At 36.2% G+C, this 18,443-nt stretch overlaps 1 protein-coding gene across 1 annotated transcript; it reads left to right on the top strand.

Moving 5' to 3' along the window:
• The first annotated feature begins 8,867 nt into the window (after window positions 1-8,867).
• Window positions 8,868-16,170, top strand: LOC141665227 (ABC transporter G family member 29-like). Its single transcript, XM_074471205.1, has 21 exons — window positions 8,868-9,223; window positions 9,358-9,567; window positions 9,674-9,758; window positions 9,909-10,068; window positions 10,175-10,251; window positions 10,352-10,405; window positions 10,512-10,602; window positions 10,740-10,987; window positions 11,059-11,666; window positions 11,773-11,930; window positions 12,533-12,642; window positions 12,723-12,873; window positions 13,188-13,366; window positions 13,449-13,778; window positions 13,859-14,149; window positions 14,227-14,310; window positions 14,404-14,537; window positions 14,625-14,852; window positions 14,948-15,119; window positions 15,242-15,496; window positions 15,625-16,170. The coding sequence occupies exons 1-21, from the start codon at window positions 8,868-8,870 to the stop codon at window positions 15,895-15,897; spliced, it is 4,254 nt and encodes a 1,417-aa protein (XP_074327306.1). The 3' UTR covers window positions 15,898-16,170.
• Window positions 16,171-18,443: the final 2,273 nt, after the last annotated feature.

Here is an 18,443-nt window from a genome sequence, read left to right as displayed (position 1 = left end):
AAACTCCTCTAAACTCTTCTTTTATCATATACTCTTCTCTTTTGCACCTTGTTCTTCCATAATTTCCTATAAACATAAAAAATTAAGACTTAGCATTCATCCAAGTTAAATAAAACTAGTACTTATTATTTAGGACTAAAGCATCACAAAACAAGGTTAAAAGAAGTATGACATGGCATAAAATATCTATAAAATGATCATATATCAGTAAACTGCACAATTCAAGGTGTAGTTGTGGAATCAATGTTAATGATGTCAACAAAGCTTTGGGTATTCCTACAGACAACATAGTGGAGGTTCCACCAACACAGGAATTAGCTAAGTTTATGGACTTCATCAATTACAGTGAGAAGATTGACATGTCCAGGTTGAACAAAAAGAACCTAAAGAGAGAATGGTCTTTTGTGTTTGACTCTATCATAAGAACATTCACATACAGGAAGACTGGCTATGACAACATCTCCAGTGTAGTGCAGAAGTTGGTGTACTCCATGGCTTACAACAGATAGCTCAATGTTGGAAGTTTGATCCTGGAAGAACTGAGCACAAGGCTGACAATGCCTTTGGTAAGTAGAGGTAAAGAAATTGTATTCCCTAGATTTATAAGTCCACTTTAAATTATAAAGTAGTTAACATTCACATGCTTGATGGTATAGATAGAAATCAAGTAGGCATTTGTAAACAGGTGTCCAAAATTCTATTTGGATCACTACTTACAAAGAACCAGGTTCGGGTTAGGCTAAATGTCATTAACTTTATGTTGGAGAAATTTAGAACTTATCATTACCCTATGCCTGACATGAGAATCAATATAACTTCTAGCACAACTATGGCTCTTGCACCTATAGAAGAACACAAACAGGATATCACACAGGGGTCTACCACAGCTGAGACCTTTCCTTCACAACCATTAGATGCTAGGAAGCCAACTACTTCATCCTCTCAAAAGGATGGAGTTAGTAAAAAGAAGAGAAAGAAAACACCCTTGGTAGTTGTTAGCGAGAGTGGTAAGGACAAAACGCTAATTGAGTCACCCTTGGTCAGAAAACCAAAGAAGGCTAAGAAAAATGAGTTAACCATTCAGATAACCAACACTGCATCTTCTCAAAAAAGATGTAGTTCTAACAAAGGGGCAACAATAGACTCTAGTGGCACCTTCTTAACAAGGTGTCACTATTGAATCAAGCATTCTCCCCAATGCACCCTGTAAAGAGTCTGCACCCCCTCTTGAGCACTCTCGACAGGGTGAAAGAAGTCATGTGGTTGGAACACACACACTGAGAGCACATCATTTGAAACTCCCTCATCCATTCAGGGGGAGTTGCCAATAATCACTCATGAGCTCACTCATCTCCTTTCTCAAATTTCTTCATCATATAATGAGGGGCTTGAATCTTTTTCTCAATCCCTGCCAAAATCATGTAACACAGTTCAAGAAACTGTGCTCACCACTCAGACACAATCTCTAGACGGTGAGAGGCTACATGTTGAGGTAGATCTTGATGATACCATCATAAAACACAGGGTTTCATCAGTTTTTACAGAAGACACCGTGCAGGCTCCAATTGCACCTTCATGTACACAACAGTCTTCAAAGACTACAAGGTTTGAGGGTAGTACTCTTTAGGGGGAGCTACTCAAATCCTCACCAATTCAATTGGAGGTTTCTCATGCGGAAACAAATCCCCTCACAATCCTGCCTGAAATTGCTTTGTCAATTGAAGATAGGAGTTCAATTTTCAATGATCCAGTTATTGGGGAGGCAAGTAATCAAGAACATGGAAGTGCCAGTTCATTGGAAGTGCCAGTCTCTTGCAAGAGGGACAAGGGTTTGAGGCCATGGTACATGATAGTAACCTGGTCAGATCCCCTCCAATTCCAATGGAGGTTCACTCTACCAGTGAACAACACAGTATCGCAACCACAGTTCACACTGTGAGTCCAACTGTGACACCTGTCACAGGAACAATTTCACCATCTATCACATCCACCTCAAACACTTTTCACCAACCATCAACCTCAACAGATCCAAACCAACCTTCAATTTCCACACAACCTTCACACCCCATCTCACAATGGTTACATGATGCTCAAGCTCAACCCACAACAGTGAATAATTTACTAGCTGATCAGCTTGCAGGCCTGGAAAATATCACTCAACAACTACTCACAACTGATATGTCTAACCAAGACTATCAGGAAATTTTGCTATCATACAAAGAAGATGTTGAAGACCAGCAAGCCAAAATTACAGATGAAGCTGAGCAGGATGACAATGTGGATGCATGGCTGTCAAAGGATTTCAGTGTGATTATGGAGGAGGCCTTGGCCAAATCTAGAAGAATATGTCACAATCTTGGGAAGCAATGTCAAGCTCCTCACTCCTCAAAAAATCTATGATGCCATTACAGAAGTTTATAAAGCACAATTGAAAGTCTTTCATCACATTGGAAGAGCAATAGAGAAAACTCTGGATGGACATCAGACTGAAGTCAAGAAAATGGTCAATAAAAGGATTGATGAACTAATGCCAATTTTCACTGAGATAAAATCCAAATTCAACATATTCTCATACAAGCTTCAAACTCTCTCTCTTACACATGTTGAAGAAAATGTCTTCAAATTGAGGGATTCTTTCATAACATTGCACAATGTGATCCAAACTCAAATAACCAAAAATAATGACACCAAGGTCAAGCTGGATCAGTTGTACTCTGCTAGATATGAACCATCAGCCTTGGTAATGTAAGAGATCATAAATGCTGTCCAGAATTCTCTTGATACCTTCTTAGCATCCAGTTCACGGTCCATACCTTCTACATCAACAAATATCCAAATCCAAAATCTTCAAGCTCAAGTTTTAGATCTTCAAACTTCAAATGCTTCTCTATCAACTCAAGTCACCCAACTCACCTCTCTAGTGCAAAGTCAGCAACGGGACATCAAGTCCCTAGTAGACTCCCAGAAATACTTGTAAATACAGACATCAGTGTCATTGGGAGCTATTATGGGAGCTTTGAAAATACCCATTCAGAAAACTTATCAACAAGTCAGGAGCCAACTTCCTCAACCTTCAAACATCCATGTAACTAAGACTAAGGGGGAGATGAAATCCAAGCTAAAATCTAACCAATTTTCAAGTCAAAATAAAGATAATGTTGGTTTGGACAGACTCAACATGGCAGCTGAAGGACCTTGTATTGACAAGGAATTTGGTGAACTTCTAGAAGTCCTGAGAGTCTCTCTAAATTTCAACCATTTTACATATAAGAAGGTTGTGAATAAAAACATTAATTTCCTGAGGGTAGTGTTGGTGACCAGACAAAACTGCAGGGAGAAGAGGGTGATTATAAATGTAAATGACTCATGTGTGGACAAGTGTATGCAAGTGTCTATGTCTTTCTTATAATCAAGAAGAGCATCTAAGCTGGATATCTTCATCAACAAAGAGAATGTGGTGATTCCAGAGGACACTCTCCTGCTTAATGAGCTCAAAAAGGGTCAAATATGTGCATTTCCTCAAGCATGCCTACAGCCAAGTAAGGGAGTGGCCTACATCTGTCCTAACACCAAAAGGTGCAAATATTTTCATATTTCAAAGTGCTGTGTCATGGGGAACAAGAAATTATTGATGATATTGGAAACTGATTTGAAGACAGAGGAAATCAAGATATTTGAAGATTTGGAGATGTTGAAGATTATTGCCAAATAATTGAAAAATGTTGAAGCCATGCTACCTAGAACTCAAATCAATACAAAAGATGATTTGGATGATGATGAGCAGAAGAAAGATAAGCATAAATCTTCTGGATCAAATCGAAGTCACTCTGTCAAAACTAGTAGTAGCAAGGTGGATGATAAAAAGAAGAAAAAGGAAGTGAAGAAGGGGAAGGATGAAGGGAAAAGGAAGAAGGATGGGGAAGACAAGAAGAAGACTTAGAAAACTCCAGAAATCCAAACATCAAAAACTCTGCCAACCCAAACACAAAAGCCTATCCACACACAATCTCAATCAATACAAACCCATAAGCTCAAGTATATATACAAGCCAAATGCTAATTCTCTACTCAAAATTCCTATCACTGCTAGACAAACCTCACTAAAACAAATATCCAAACCACCTTTATTCAAACCTCCAACTAGAATTCACTTGAAGACCGCGGGAAGAAAATCAAGAAAAATTCAAGCTGAAGCTGGTGCTCTTTGGAATTGCTTTAATCAAGATGACTTTCTACCAATTTCTGAGAGCATATCAGATAATGATTATCACAAACAATTCGCTGAGGAGATAGTCAAAGTCTGTGTTGTTACTTTAGGAGAATTCGGGATCTACTACAAAGATGACACCTTCATTTTGCTGAAAAGAGAAGTTATTGAAACATTTTCAACTGCAGAATTGGAGAGAGTAATAAGTTTGATGAATGCAAGGGATTCATGTACAAGAATGAAGAAGGTTGTGCTGGCTAAGAGGTTAAGAGAGGGGAATATAAGGCATGCAAGGGGAAAGGCTGAAGGCAAGGGGGTTGAGCAGGGTATCTAAAGATGGTCATTTTCTGAATATTAAGACAAATAAATTTGCAAGATTCAGGATTTTTCTGTGAACAGTCTTCAAGCTAAGAAATGAACTCTGGAAGAAGATCAAATCATAATCATGCCTCAGAGAGAAGTGTAGCAGTTTGGATTTGAATAATATTGTTTTAGGAAAAATATTCTAAGTCAGATATCGACAAGTCACAGATCAAGGGATATCGAGAAGTCTGTCGAAAAGTCCAAAATGATTTGTAGAAAAGTCCCAAGAGATATCGACAAGTGAACATGCATGTAGAGATCTCAGATATCGACAAGTCAAAAAGTATATGTAGAGAACTGGAGATATCGACAAGTAATTTCTTCATGCAGAGATCTATCGACAAATCAAATCTGCATGTAGAGAACTAGAGATGCCGACAAGTTAAAAGCTCATGTAGAGAACTGGAGATATCGACAGGCCATTCTACATTTAGAGAACTGGAGACCTCGAAGAGTCAAAGACACATGTAGAGAACTCAAGATATCGATAAGTCATTATACTTATCGATATGTAACATCTCTATAGAACAAAAGAGATCTCGACAAACTATCTCAAAATTCAGAATACAAACAAGTTCAAGATTCAAAATTATCAGTCGACAAACAATTCATTCACTGAATTGGAAAGTCTACAAAAATAGCTTGAAGAATACAAGATCAAGGGTCAAGATTCATTGAACAAAGGATGGTCACAGGCCTACAAGATTCTGCACAGATTTGCTAACACCGGAAATGGAAATAGACAAGAAAGCTTTAAAAATGTGTTAGTACATTTTAGTGCAAGTTTTGTAAACACGTGTTGTTGGTCTATACAGCATGCAGGGGTCCTTAGTTTAGATGTAGAAAAACAAATCTAAAAAAATCTTGTATTCTCTCTCAACATTTGTAGCTGAGTTCTTATTTTTAAGAACACGGATTCGTAGCAAAACAAATTTGATTAATACAATCAAGTGAGTTTTTGATATTTTATTTCTATGCTTACAGTTAAACAATTTATCTCTACAAGTTTATATCTTCTTTGTTCAATTATAAGTCAAACACTTTCAAAGCTAATTAAAATCCAACGAAACACATTCACTCCTTGTGTTATATTTCACTGCACTCAATATCTAACAACATCAATAACATCATTGAAGCATTTGTCATTCCCCTAGCTTAATCAATATTCACTCCCTGTGTTATATTTCACTGCACTCAATATCTAACAACATCAATAACACCATTGAAGCATTTGTCATTCCCCTAGCTTAATCAATATAGTCAATCAGTTTAGCCAACACTATTGCATTTAGGTATAATTTTACGTAATTATAATTAAAGACAACCTCATTGCCCATTCGAGTATATATCAAAACCTTTAACTAAATTTTTTAATATCATGATAGTCAATCATTATAGCAAACCATTTTACGTTTTAGCATTGGACATGCTTTTTTTCCATAACCATTTTACGTTTTAGCATTGAACATGCTTTTTTTCCATAACCTAACTTGGTTGTCTAGATTTGTAGAATCACTACAAATTTTTGTATTTATCCGCCCCATCGTATTATTGTTTTTTATTAAAATGTTAGCTTTTTTACATTGTCACCTTACCCCTTACCTCTTATTAATAATGATACAATGTAATAATCAACAATTATGAATAACATCATCAAAGACAAAATACTTTTTTATTTTCTATATTATTGCTAATTATTTTTTTATATTATTTACAAACCATTATAGTTAATATGATTGAAGATGTTCTTTCTATTGTAATACATCAATTACAAAAAATCGTGTCATGTAGAATATTATGCTAACGGATCTAACTGTTGGAGATACCTCACGAGATTAAACCAAATTTTACCTTATTTCAATTATTATAGTTACATACATATAAGGATATAACTTGAGCGTGGGTAAATTTATTTGCCAAAAATTGAATTTGAATTTAATGTTATATCATAGATACTTATTTTTTTCATAAAATTTATAATGTAATTAAACTCACTTTTAGAACCTTGAAAATGACATAAATAACAATTTATTTAGACTAAATGACATAAAGAATATTTCGGGTGAAATATCAGGTTTGGGAATGGGGCATTCGCATATATACTCGGTCTTATAAATAATATTTAAAAAACTCAATTCCAGAAAACGTATTTTAGTTTTTAAAAAAATAAAAATTAGGTCGGATACCCGGTCCACAATAACATATTTCAAATACCCAAATAAAAAAAAACGTATCACACTGATATTTTTAGCTACATTTCTCAAATTTAACATTTTGTTCACCAATTTCAAAAAATATGGTAATTCTAACCATAACCTAAATTATTATACTCTTTGGGTCTTTCATCACCGTGAAAGAAAATTCATTTAAATGTTTCGAGTAGAGCAATATTACATATTCAAAAAGAATCTCAAAAACTTTAACAAAATGACATGTGTCGTCTTTTCATTTATGGACTTCATATTAATATAAAATGGTCCACCTCATTTTTAGTAAACATCAAATACTAAGATGACAATTCATCATTTAGGAATGATTTTTGAGTACCTAGCATTTAGGGGAGAGTATGCGCCGGTTCGGTTCGGTTTCTGGATAAAACCGGAACCGGAACCATATATTTTCGGTTTCTAAAATTGAAAACCACAGCCTCCGGTTCAAATTTGGTTTTGGGTTCGGTTTAAAAAATACCGGTTCAATTATAATCGGAACGGTTTCGGTTACAAAATCGACAAATATAAAAATGAAAAGTAATATAAAAAAGCAAAATAAATTAGTTTTTCACTTTCAACCTACTGTCTACCCGGATAGATTCAAAGAGCATGATACACTGGTATAGAATGGATCCGGGACCCTGGTATGATTGGAACAAAACTAGATACAAAGTAACTATTTTACTGGGAGGATTTTATCGACCTTTTTACAAGATGAAAATTCTTTATACCATGATCATATTGGGTGCATTAAATTTAGTAATGCACATTTTGAATTGTAGATAATAGTATGTACTATGAACTATGTGAAACATATATTATTCCCTGATGTGTATTACAATTTAGTATTCTTCAGTTATTCATATATATATATATATATATACTTTTAAAATGTATATAAATTATATATAATATTTATTACTTAATTATTATTTTAGTAACGAGTTCGGTTCGGTTTTATTCGGTTCGATTGTGACGTGTAACCGGAACCCAATCATTTAAATCGGTCGATTTTTAATTTTTCGGTTTTGATTTCGGATCGGTTTTGCTCGGATCGGTTTTCTCCGGTTTTTCTCGATTTCGGTTCCGTTTCGATTTTAATTCGATTTTTTCTCTCCCCTACTAGCATTTATCTTCCGAGTATAACCCCACATTATTAGACTGTGCTGAATAAGACATTAGACTGGGGTAAATTTGTCTCTTTTGAAACCATTGCTAACATAATTCTATGAAGATATGGTCATACTTTAGTTTTAGATGTCCGGATCATATAAAATAAAATACAGCATTTGAACTGATTATATGCCGGCCTGCTTCTTTACTTTGTAAAATATTTACCAGCCAAACCAAAATCTTTTGAAATCTTATATAAAATATGAACTTGAGGTTTCGTCTGGTTCATCTGTTACGATACAAACATACGCAAGAGCTTCGCAAATTCATAGTTTAATAACAGAATCAATAGTAACTTCACTGTACCTGTTTCTGCATCACCCGGATTGCGTACAAATGGCAAGCACTCTTTGTCCTACAGCTCTGTAGGACATAGAATTTGTTTCTATTAGGTGAAGTTTAACAAGGTTTAGTAGTCTTATAACTAGTCACTTGGTCATATTCCACAGCAATTGGCTGTAAACTCCAAATAATATCTAACATATCTGTTCTTTATATGTTAAATAAGACATGGATACAGAAAACCAGTGCAGCTCCCTATTTTGGCATAATCTATGACTTGAATTAATTTATTAATAGAATAAAGGTACTGAAAAAACACAAGTCCACGAGATCAAGTTAAGCTGCAGTCCTAGGTTATCCGGGATAGTTTTCAACTGAAAGATCTAGTCTATTCTTGCCATTCACAAAAATCAACAAAAGAAAACAAAAACAGACTTAATTGGATACCTGCACAAACACACATATATTATGCTTTTGCAGATTGCAAAACATGGTGAATTACTCTACTTGAACCAAAAGGTTTTTAAACTGGCTTCCTTACTATTTTGGCAATAATATCAGGAGCAACGCAAAAGAAGAGTCGCATTAAAGTTAAACAGATACAAACTCAAGAATTTATATTCATCGAATTAGATGGGGGACGGGGAGACTTTTGCAGAAGGGACTGGGAAGCTGAGCAGAATGGTCAGTCGTAATATGGAAAATGCATTTGGGAGTTCCAGAACATGGAATAGAGCAAATGAGGATGAAGTTGCTCTGAGATTGGCTGTTCTAGACAAACTGCCTACTTACAGAAGGGTAAGAAGAGCTATAGTTACATCTATCACCAATGGCAGTGATGACAATAATAACGGAAAGGTTGCACACAAGGAGATTGATGTCCGAGAGCTAGACAGTAATGACAGGAAACAATTCATTGATAGGCTGTTTAAGGTTCCCCAGGACGATAATGACAAATTCTTAAGAAATTTCAGGAGACGCATCGACAAGTAAGCATCTAATGATATTCCTAAATATGTATATGCATTTTAGCTAGACATATATGAGGACTATTACACTTTTATAACATAACAGTTTTATTATTAAAGTTATATGCTTCAATTTTTTGCTTTTCTGGTTGCAGCGTAGGAATTGAACTTCCAAGAGTAGAGGTTAGGTTTGAGAATTTAACTGTGGATGCTCACTGCTTCATTGGAAATAGAACGCTTCCCACCTTATCAAATGCTGCACTGAACACAGCCGAATCAGCTTTGAGTTGGTTTGGCATTAAATCCGGAAATAAAACAAAAATTACAATTCTGAAAGATGCAACTGGGATAATTAAACCAGCAAGGTACATATCTATCTGCAATGATGTAACAAAATACTTTTAACATCCTGAAAGCTGCCAGTTGCTAACACTGCTACTAAATTTACTGAAATTCTTGTTGTTGGTATAGAATGGCCCTGCTATTAGGCCCACCTTCTTCTGGAAAGACAACCTTTTTGTTGGCTCTGGCTGGAAAACTTGAATCAAACTTGAAGGTTACTAACTATATAGTGTTTTTGAGTATTACTTTATGTTCGCTATTTATATCCTAAAGTTACATGCTATATTTATACACATTCTCAGCAAGTAAGATGTTAATTTTTTTGTATTCTATTGTTTAATTAGTTACACATGGTTAACTGCAGATTGAAGGAGAAATTACTTATAATGGACATAGACTTGAAGAGTTTGTGGCGCCAAAGACATCTGCATACATTAGCCAAAACGATGTTCATGTTGGACAAATGACTGTTAAAGAAACCCTGGATTTCTCTGCAAGGTGCCAGGGTGTTGGATCAAGATATGGTACTACTTAACCAAACATGCAGCAAACATTGCAATAACCATTTTTTGACATTTATCTGAGGTTCATTGTTTCCTGTTGAGTCTGATTTTCTAAAAAATATTGTAGAACTCTTAACTGAGCTTGCAAGGAAAGAAAAGGAAGAGGGGATATATCCTAACGCTGAGCTCGATCTTTTCATGAAGGTAAAGAACTCACAAAGTAGTGTACAGTAACAAATCAACAACAAACACATGCGACGAAATATATCCTAATCTTATCTGTTTTGCTCCTTGATGATTAAAGCAAACAGCAATTCGAGGAATTCAGAGCAGTTTAATTACTGATTACACATTAAGGGTAAGCTGAACACAAAATTTTAAACTCCAATATCAATTTACACATTATAGTTTCCTGCAAATTTGGAATTTGAAGACATTTGATTGTTATTTCTTACAAATACCAGATATTAGGACTTGACATATGCCAAGACACAATAATCGGGGATGAAATGCTACGAGGAATATCAGGTGGCCAGAAAAAGAGAGTAACAACAGGTTATATAATTTTGCTCAGTTATTTACTAAGAATTATAAGTAAATAAATGGTTTAGAAGGGATATTAATGCAAGTACTTACAGGAGAAATGATAGTCGGGCCGACCAAAACCCTATTTATGGATGAAATATCAACAGGCTTGGATAGCTCCACAACATTTCAGATAGTCAAGTGCTTGCAGCAGATAGTCCATTTAACTGAGGCTACCGTGTTGATGTCCCTTCTTCAACCGGATCCTGAGACGTTCAATCTCTTTGATGATGTCATTTTACTATCCGAGGGACAGATTGTTTACCAAGGCCCACGGGATCACATTGTCGAATTCTTCGAGAAATGTGGTTTCAAATGCCCAGAGCGTAAGGGTATCGCTGACTTCTTACAAGAGGTTGGTAATGGCGTAATGCAATGTTTTGTAATATACAAAATGATATCTAGTGCAGGTCTTAACATTATCAGCGCAAGCAGGTTACTTCAAGGAAGGACCAAGAGCAGTACTGGGCAGACAGAACTCAACCTTACAAATACATATCTGTTTCAGAGTTCAAAAGACAATTCAAACGTTTTCATGCGGGCCTAAGGCTTGAGAACGATCTTTCTATTCCATACGACAAGTCAAGAAGCCATGGAGCTGCTCTAGTTTTCAAGAAATATCTGGCCTCTAAAATTGAGATGCTGAAGACCACATACGATAAAGAATGGTTGCTGGTAAAGAGAAATTCTTTCTTTTATGTGTTCAAGATGGTCCAGATAATCATTATGGCAATCATCACAGCAACTGTGTTTTTGAGTAAAAGAATGAAGACTGATAATGAAGCCGATGGGGCAGTTTTTATTGGTTCCCTTTCATTTGCCGTGCTAACTAATATCTTCAATGGTTTTGCTGAACTTGCTCTTATCATTCAACGACTTCCTGTATTTTACAAGCAAAGGGACCTTCTCTTCCACCCGCCATGGGCTTTCACACTTCCAATATTTCTACTCACGATACCGATATCTGTCGTAGAATCTACAATTTACACAGCCATAACTTATTATAGTATTGGATATGCTCCGGAAGCTAGTAGGTAATTCTAACTTCTACATTTAAAAGAATAGCTCGCAGTTTATTTCACCTTGGTTATTGTAACTCATTTGTATGTAAGTACTTTTGTACCATATTTGCATTTTCAGGTTCTTCAAGCAGCTGCTGCTGATATTTCTGATACAGCAAATGGCTACCAGCCTTTTTAGGTTAATCTGTGGACTATGCAGAACCAAATTCATTTCAAATACTGGTGGAGGACTCACTCTTCTCGTTTTAATTCTTTTTGGGTTTGTTCTTCCAAAAGGTCAGTAATTAGTGCAACTCACTGCAATAAAACATTTTTAATATGTCATATAGCAAGGAAAAATATTCAATTACAACAGGAAGATGAATAAAAGTGTATAAACAAAAGAATTCACTTACATTTTCAGACAATAAATATAAGTCCTAGAACTTGATATCTTAAATTGTTAACTGTGTCAGACTACATATTTTGGCAGTTATCTCTTGTTCTGAATTCTTTGATTTCTAAAAGCAGAAAATCAATCTATCCACAAACACACCAGAACATAAGAACCTGTCCGTGTTCTGTATATTTTGTCAGAATATAAATTAGAGTTCTTTCCGAACACCTTGAAGTTTTAGGTTTTAGATGAATCGGTTACTCAATATGGTATCATAGCTCAATGTTGGCAGAGTCGAGGGGGCGTGTTAGAATATAATCTAAGATCATAGTACGTCTTTCTCCTAACACCTTCAGGTTTTAGGAAAACTGGGAACTTAACATATTTTATACACTAATTATGCAAGAAAATAAAATATGAGGTAACCTCATCATAAGTTTTGGCAAGACAATAATGCATATTTTTAAATTCAGCTCACATAAAATTCTATCAATTGTGACAGATGATGTCCCAAATTGGTTAGAGTGGGCTTACTGGCTTTCACCAATACCTTACACAACAAGTTCCCTAGCTGTAAATGAGATGCTTGCTCCAAGGTGGATGAGCAAGTTGGTATGAAATTCAGACCATTTTTTTTAATCCAACATAATATCATAAATACTACAACTGTCTAAGCATTTGGCTAAACACAGGCTTCTGACAACAAATCAAGCTTAGGCGTTGCAGTTTTAAAGAGCTTTAATTTCCATGTCAACCCAAATTGGGTTTGGATATGCGCAGCTGCTCTTTTTGGCTTTATAGTTCTCTTTAACATTCTTTTCACCTTTGCTCTTACATACTTGAGTTGTAAGTTCTTCCCTTTTCTCTGTGACATAAAGATTGATGATCTCTTCCGGTAGCTTATCCTTTTCCATTATCTTCGATACATTAGCACCAGGAAATAGACAAGCAACAGGATCTAAAGAGACAGAGAATTCAAAAACTAAAAGTCTTGGAACCAAAAATTCAAGGATAGAGTCACTCGACTCACTCACAGGATTCATATTCAGTTCCGATGGAGGCAATCCAAGTGAGAGATATTAATAAGTAACATTAGTCAGATCTAATCAAGTAATATGAAATTCAATTCTTTATTTAACTGAGTTTAGTACTTTCAGGAGAAATGGAAATCCAACAACAAAGTAATCGGTCAAACTACAATAAACCTAACATTATAGATGATTCAAGCCTCACGACTGCAGCAGCTGGGATTGGCCTTAAGAGAGGAATGGTTCTTCCATTCACTCAACTAGCAATGTCATTTGATGCCGTAAATTACTACGTGGATGTGCCTCCGGTTGAACTCTATCTCCATGAATAAATTCTATATATATTATACTTAGGAATTTCCTTTTTAATTTATAATTCGTCTTGGACAGCATATGAAGGAACAAGTGAACGATGACAAGCTCCAGTTACTTACACAAGTATCTGGTGCATTTAAGCCTGGAATTCTGACTGCCCTGATGGGAGTAAGTGGGGCCGGAAAGACAACACTGATGGATGTTTTATCGGGGAGAAAAACTGGAGGTCATATAGAAGGTGACATCAGAATTTCAGGATATCCAAAGAAACAAGAAACATTTGCTCGAGTAACTGGATACTGTGAGCAAAATGATATTCACTCACCTCAAGTCACTGTTCGAGAATCATTAATTTACTCAGCATTTCTCCGTCTCTCTAAAGACATAAATACAGAAGACAAGATGGTAAGAATATAGTCATTACATATCAAAATTCCAAACGAGTGAGATAATTTAAAGTAATTGCGTATCAATTTCGTCCAAAGACATTTGTAGATGAAGTAATTAGGCTGGTTGAACTAGACAATCTTAAAGATGCTATTGTGGGACTTCCGGGAGTTACTGGTTTGTCAACAGAACAAAGAAAGAGACTGACAATAGCTGTTGAGCTTGTCGCAAATCCCTCAATCATATTCATGGATGAACCTACTTCAGGTCTTGATGCTAGAGCTGCAGCGATTGTCATGAGAACTATCAGAAACACAGTGGACACGGGGAGAACTGTTGTTTGCACAATCCATCAGCCTAGCATCGACATTTTTGAAGCGTTTGACGAGGTAGTGCACAGAGTTATCTTTATCTATAGACTATAGATAAATCTATCTCTCTTTAATAATATTTGATTGTTCATCAGTTGCTACTCCTTAAAAGCGGTGGACAAGTTATCTACTCAGGACCACTTGGACGGAATTCTCATTTACTTGTTGAATATTTTGAGGTAATTTTGCATTTACCATAAGAGAATACATTATCTAGAGATTGAGCATCCCAATTTCACAGAGATAAGGTACAAATTCTACAATTATTGCAGGAGATCAATGGGGTCCCGAAAATTAAAGAAAGATACAACCCTGCGACATGGATGCTTGAAGTAAGCTCAGTTGGTGCAGAATTCCGACTTGGAATGGATTTTGCAGAGTACTACAAATCATCGAAGTTGTATCAGTAAGGCCATTTTCTAAGTAACTTACAACTATGAATTTTATTGATATAGCGAAATATGTTTAAACTAGTAATGTTGGTTACAAGCAGAAGAAACAACGTATTAGTGAAGGAGTTAAGCACACCTAGTCCAGGGCATGAGGACCTATATTTTCCTACAAAATATTCTCGGTCCACATGGGAGCAGTTCAATTCTTGCTTATGGAAACAAAGGCTTAGTTATTGGCGAACCCCTGAATATAACCTTGTTAGATACGTTTTCACGGGAACAGTAGCACTCATTCTTGGGGCTGTTTTCTGGAAGATTGGTGCTCAGAGGTCTGTACAGCATGTCTGCTTAATTTCTTTCGTTTACATTATGCTTACAGACAACTCTACAAGATGTTTTGCTAATTTCTCTATTCTTGGTTCAGGAAAAAAAGCACTGAGCTGAACACTATTATTGGAGCCATGGTTAATTCTGTGATGTTTGTTGGGATCAACAACTGCATGACAGTACAGCCAATAATAGACATTGAGAGAACGGTTTTTTATCGAGAAAGATCTGCAGGGATGTACTCTGCATTACCATATGCTATGGCACAGGTTAGCAGTTATTCATACACGTGATAAGGAATCAATTCGAGCTTTATTGTTCATATTGGTTCTGCATTCTATAGGTATATACACCTTATTAACACAGCTATGGTCATTTGACATTGATACAGGTCTTTGTTGAAATACCATACACGCTTCTCCAAGCAATAACTTACTCCTTAATATCTTACTCCATGTTGGGATTCGAATGGACAACCTCTAAGTTCTTGTGGTTCATCTTCATCCACTTCTTTACATTTCTTTACTTCACATACTACGGGATGATGACTGTATCCTTGACACCTAATCACCAGATAGCAGCAATACTATCGGGTGCCTTCTACGGACTCTTCAACTTATTTTCTGGTTTCTACATTCCCAAACCAGTAAGCTATTAGTCTTATTTCCTTCTTATACTTAAACAATAAGTATCCATCACCGCTTATCAGCAGAACCTTAAAACTTTATCTCGCAAACTAACAAAATATTTTGTCTTTCTATTTGAAAATGTCAGCGAATTCCAGGATGGTGGCTGTGGTACTACTATATATGCCCAGTGGCATGGACTGTATACGGATTAATAGTATCTCAATTTGGCAATGTCGAAGACACCATCAAAGTTCCAGGGGTAACGCCTGACCCAACAATCAAGTCTTATATAGAAGCGCAATTTGGCTATGATCCTGAATTCATGGTGCCAGTGGGTACAATAATAGTTGGGTTCACAGTCTTTTTCGCATGCATGTATGCCTTGTGCTTAAGAACTCTCAACTTCCAAACCAGGTAGGTTTATCTTAGAATTCATCAACAAAGCTTTCTGATTACTCAATTGACTTGAATAAACACCAGAGTACTTACTTCATATTTCAACATCTGATTCAATCGTTTACATACTGAAAACAAACACTTAAACATCACTGTTTACTACTTACTAATTACAAGATCTTAGAACATTAGATCTCGTGAAAGAGATGACTACTATCTGTGAGAGAGAAAGCAGAGAGAGATCGAGAGTTTCTGAGAGATTGAGAGAGACATCTTGACTAACTAACTTCAGCTTGTTTTCTCTATTCTATATTTATATTTGATTGACTATCTTGATAACCTGTCACGTGAGCTGGAGATCCAGGTAGTTATTATTATAACTAACTGTGAGAATGAATCCTCTGTGTGCTGGTGCTCAGTTTTTACCATGTTCCTTAGCACTAGTCTTATCACCCCCCCCCCCCTCAAACCTGGCTGGCAATCAGTCATGCCAAGTTTGGTGAGAAGTGTGTTGAACTGGGCAGATGGAAGCACCTTGGTAAGAGTATCAGCAATCTGCAATTCAGTAGGAATGTAGGCCAATTGTAACAGACCTTCCATCACTTTATCTCTAGTAAAGTGAATGTCTATTTCTATATGCTTAGTACGTTCATGTTGAACTGGATTCTTAGCTATACAAATAGCACTCTGGTTATCACAGTTCAATGTTATTGGTGCAAGATTCTTGATTCCCAGCTCTTCTAATAAACGCACTAGCCAAGTGATTTCTGCTGCTGCACTGGACATGGCTCGATATTCAGCCTCGGAAGAACTCCTAGAAACAGTGCTTTGCTTTTTAGATTTACAGCTTATTAGCGATTTGCCAAGTAACATTATGTACCCCGTAATTGACCGTCTTGTGTTGACACACGCTCCCCAGTCCGAGTCTGAATACCCTTGCAATGTAAGAGTAGCTCCAGCATTAAGTAATATACCTTGATGAACAGTAGAAGCCACATACTTTAAAACATGTTGTAAAGCCTTAAAATGTGCTTCTCTAGGTGTCTGTAAAAACTGACTGAGGTGTTGTACTGTAAAAGCTAAATCAGGACGAGTATGAATTAGAAAATTTAACTTCCCAACTAGACATCTATACAGAGTTGGATCAGCAAATAATTCGCCTTCATCAGCCTGTAACTTCAAGTTTAGAGGCAATGGTGTCACTACAGTCTTGTATTCAACAATACCAGCTTCTAACAATAATTTCTTAGCAAACTTTGTTTGAGATAATGTTATTCCATCGCTCCTGTATCCGACTTCAATGCCAAGAAAAAAACTAAGTTGTCCCAGATCCTTGATGCTGAAAATATCATCTAAATGTTGCTTTAAATCTTGTATTCCAATAGCATCACTACCTGTTATGATTATGTCATCGACGTAGACAGCGACTATAACAACCTGACCAAGAACATTATATCTCAGGAACAAAGAGTAATCATTCTTAGACTGTAAAAATCCCTTATGCTTGAGTGCCCCGACCAACTTGGCAAACCATTGACGGGAAGCCTGTTTCAAACCGTACAAGGATTTGACAAGTTTGCATACTAGATTTAAAGGATTTGGCAATCCATCTGGTACCAGCATGTAAACTTCTTCACAAAGGTCACCGTGGAGAAACGCGTTATTGACGTCCAACTGAGATAATGACCAATTGTTATGTGCAGCAACAACAATGAGACATCTAATTATGGCCATTTTCACAACTGGAGAAAAAGTCTCTAAGAAGTCTATACTCCATTTTTGATTATACCCTTTCGCTACTAAACGTGCCTTAAACCTTTCAACAGTCTCATTGGCCTTCAGTTTAATTTTATAAACCCACTTACACCCTATGGCCTTCTTGCCAACTAGTAATGGAACAAGGTTCCAGGTATGATTTTTATGCAAGGCATCAAGTTCCTTGTGCATGGCATCAACCCATCTAGGGTCGTTGGACGCTTCTAAATAAGTTCTGGGTTCAACTAAAGTATCAGTTTGTGCAACAAAACTAAAAATTGAAGTTGGTAAATGATGATAGAAAACCAGATTGCACCAATGATCAACTGGAGAAGTGTCTGGTACATGACTAATGTTGCAAATATAATCTTTATAGATGTCAGGTGGTTTAACTATTCTAGTACTTCTTCTTAACACATTATCAGTATGTAGAGTTGCAGAAGTAGAAGAAGTACTATCAGACTGAGATATGTCATCAGATGGATTAGGGGAGTAAGATGGAATGTTATCAGATGGAGAAGAAGAATCATGAAAATAATTTGTGTGGATGAAAATAGATGGGAGTTCATCATGAATAAAAGGAGAATAATTTGTTTGCACAGGCAAGAAAATTATAGGTGGTGGTGCAGTAGATTTTAAATGAAAAGGAATGTGCTGCTCATGAAAAATAACATCTCTAGATACAGATATAACTAGAGTGTCTAAGTTAAGTACCTTGTACCCTTTCTGATTAGGTGGATAGCCAATAAAAACATGAGGCTGAGCCCTTGCATCAAATTTGGATGAGGCCACAACATGAGGCTGAGCCCTTGC

This window comes from Apium graveolens, chromosome 6 (genome assembly GCF_009905375.1).
Source record: "Apium graveolens cultivar Ventura chromosome 6, ASM990537v1, whole genome shotgun sequence".
Taxonomy (NCBI): Eukaryota; Viridiplantae; Streptophyta; class Magnoliopsida; order Apiales; family Apiaceae; genus Apium; species Apium graveolens.
The sequence above is the reverse complement of the archived record's forward strand: the minus strand, read 5'-3'. Positions and strand labels throughout refer to the sequence as shown.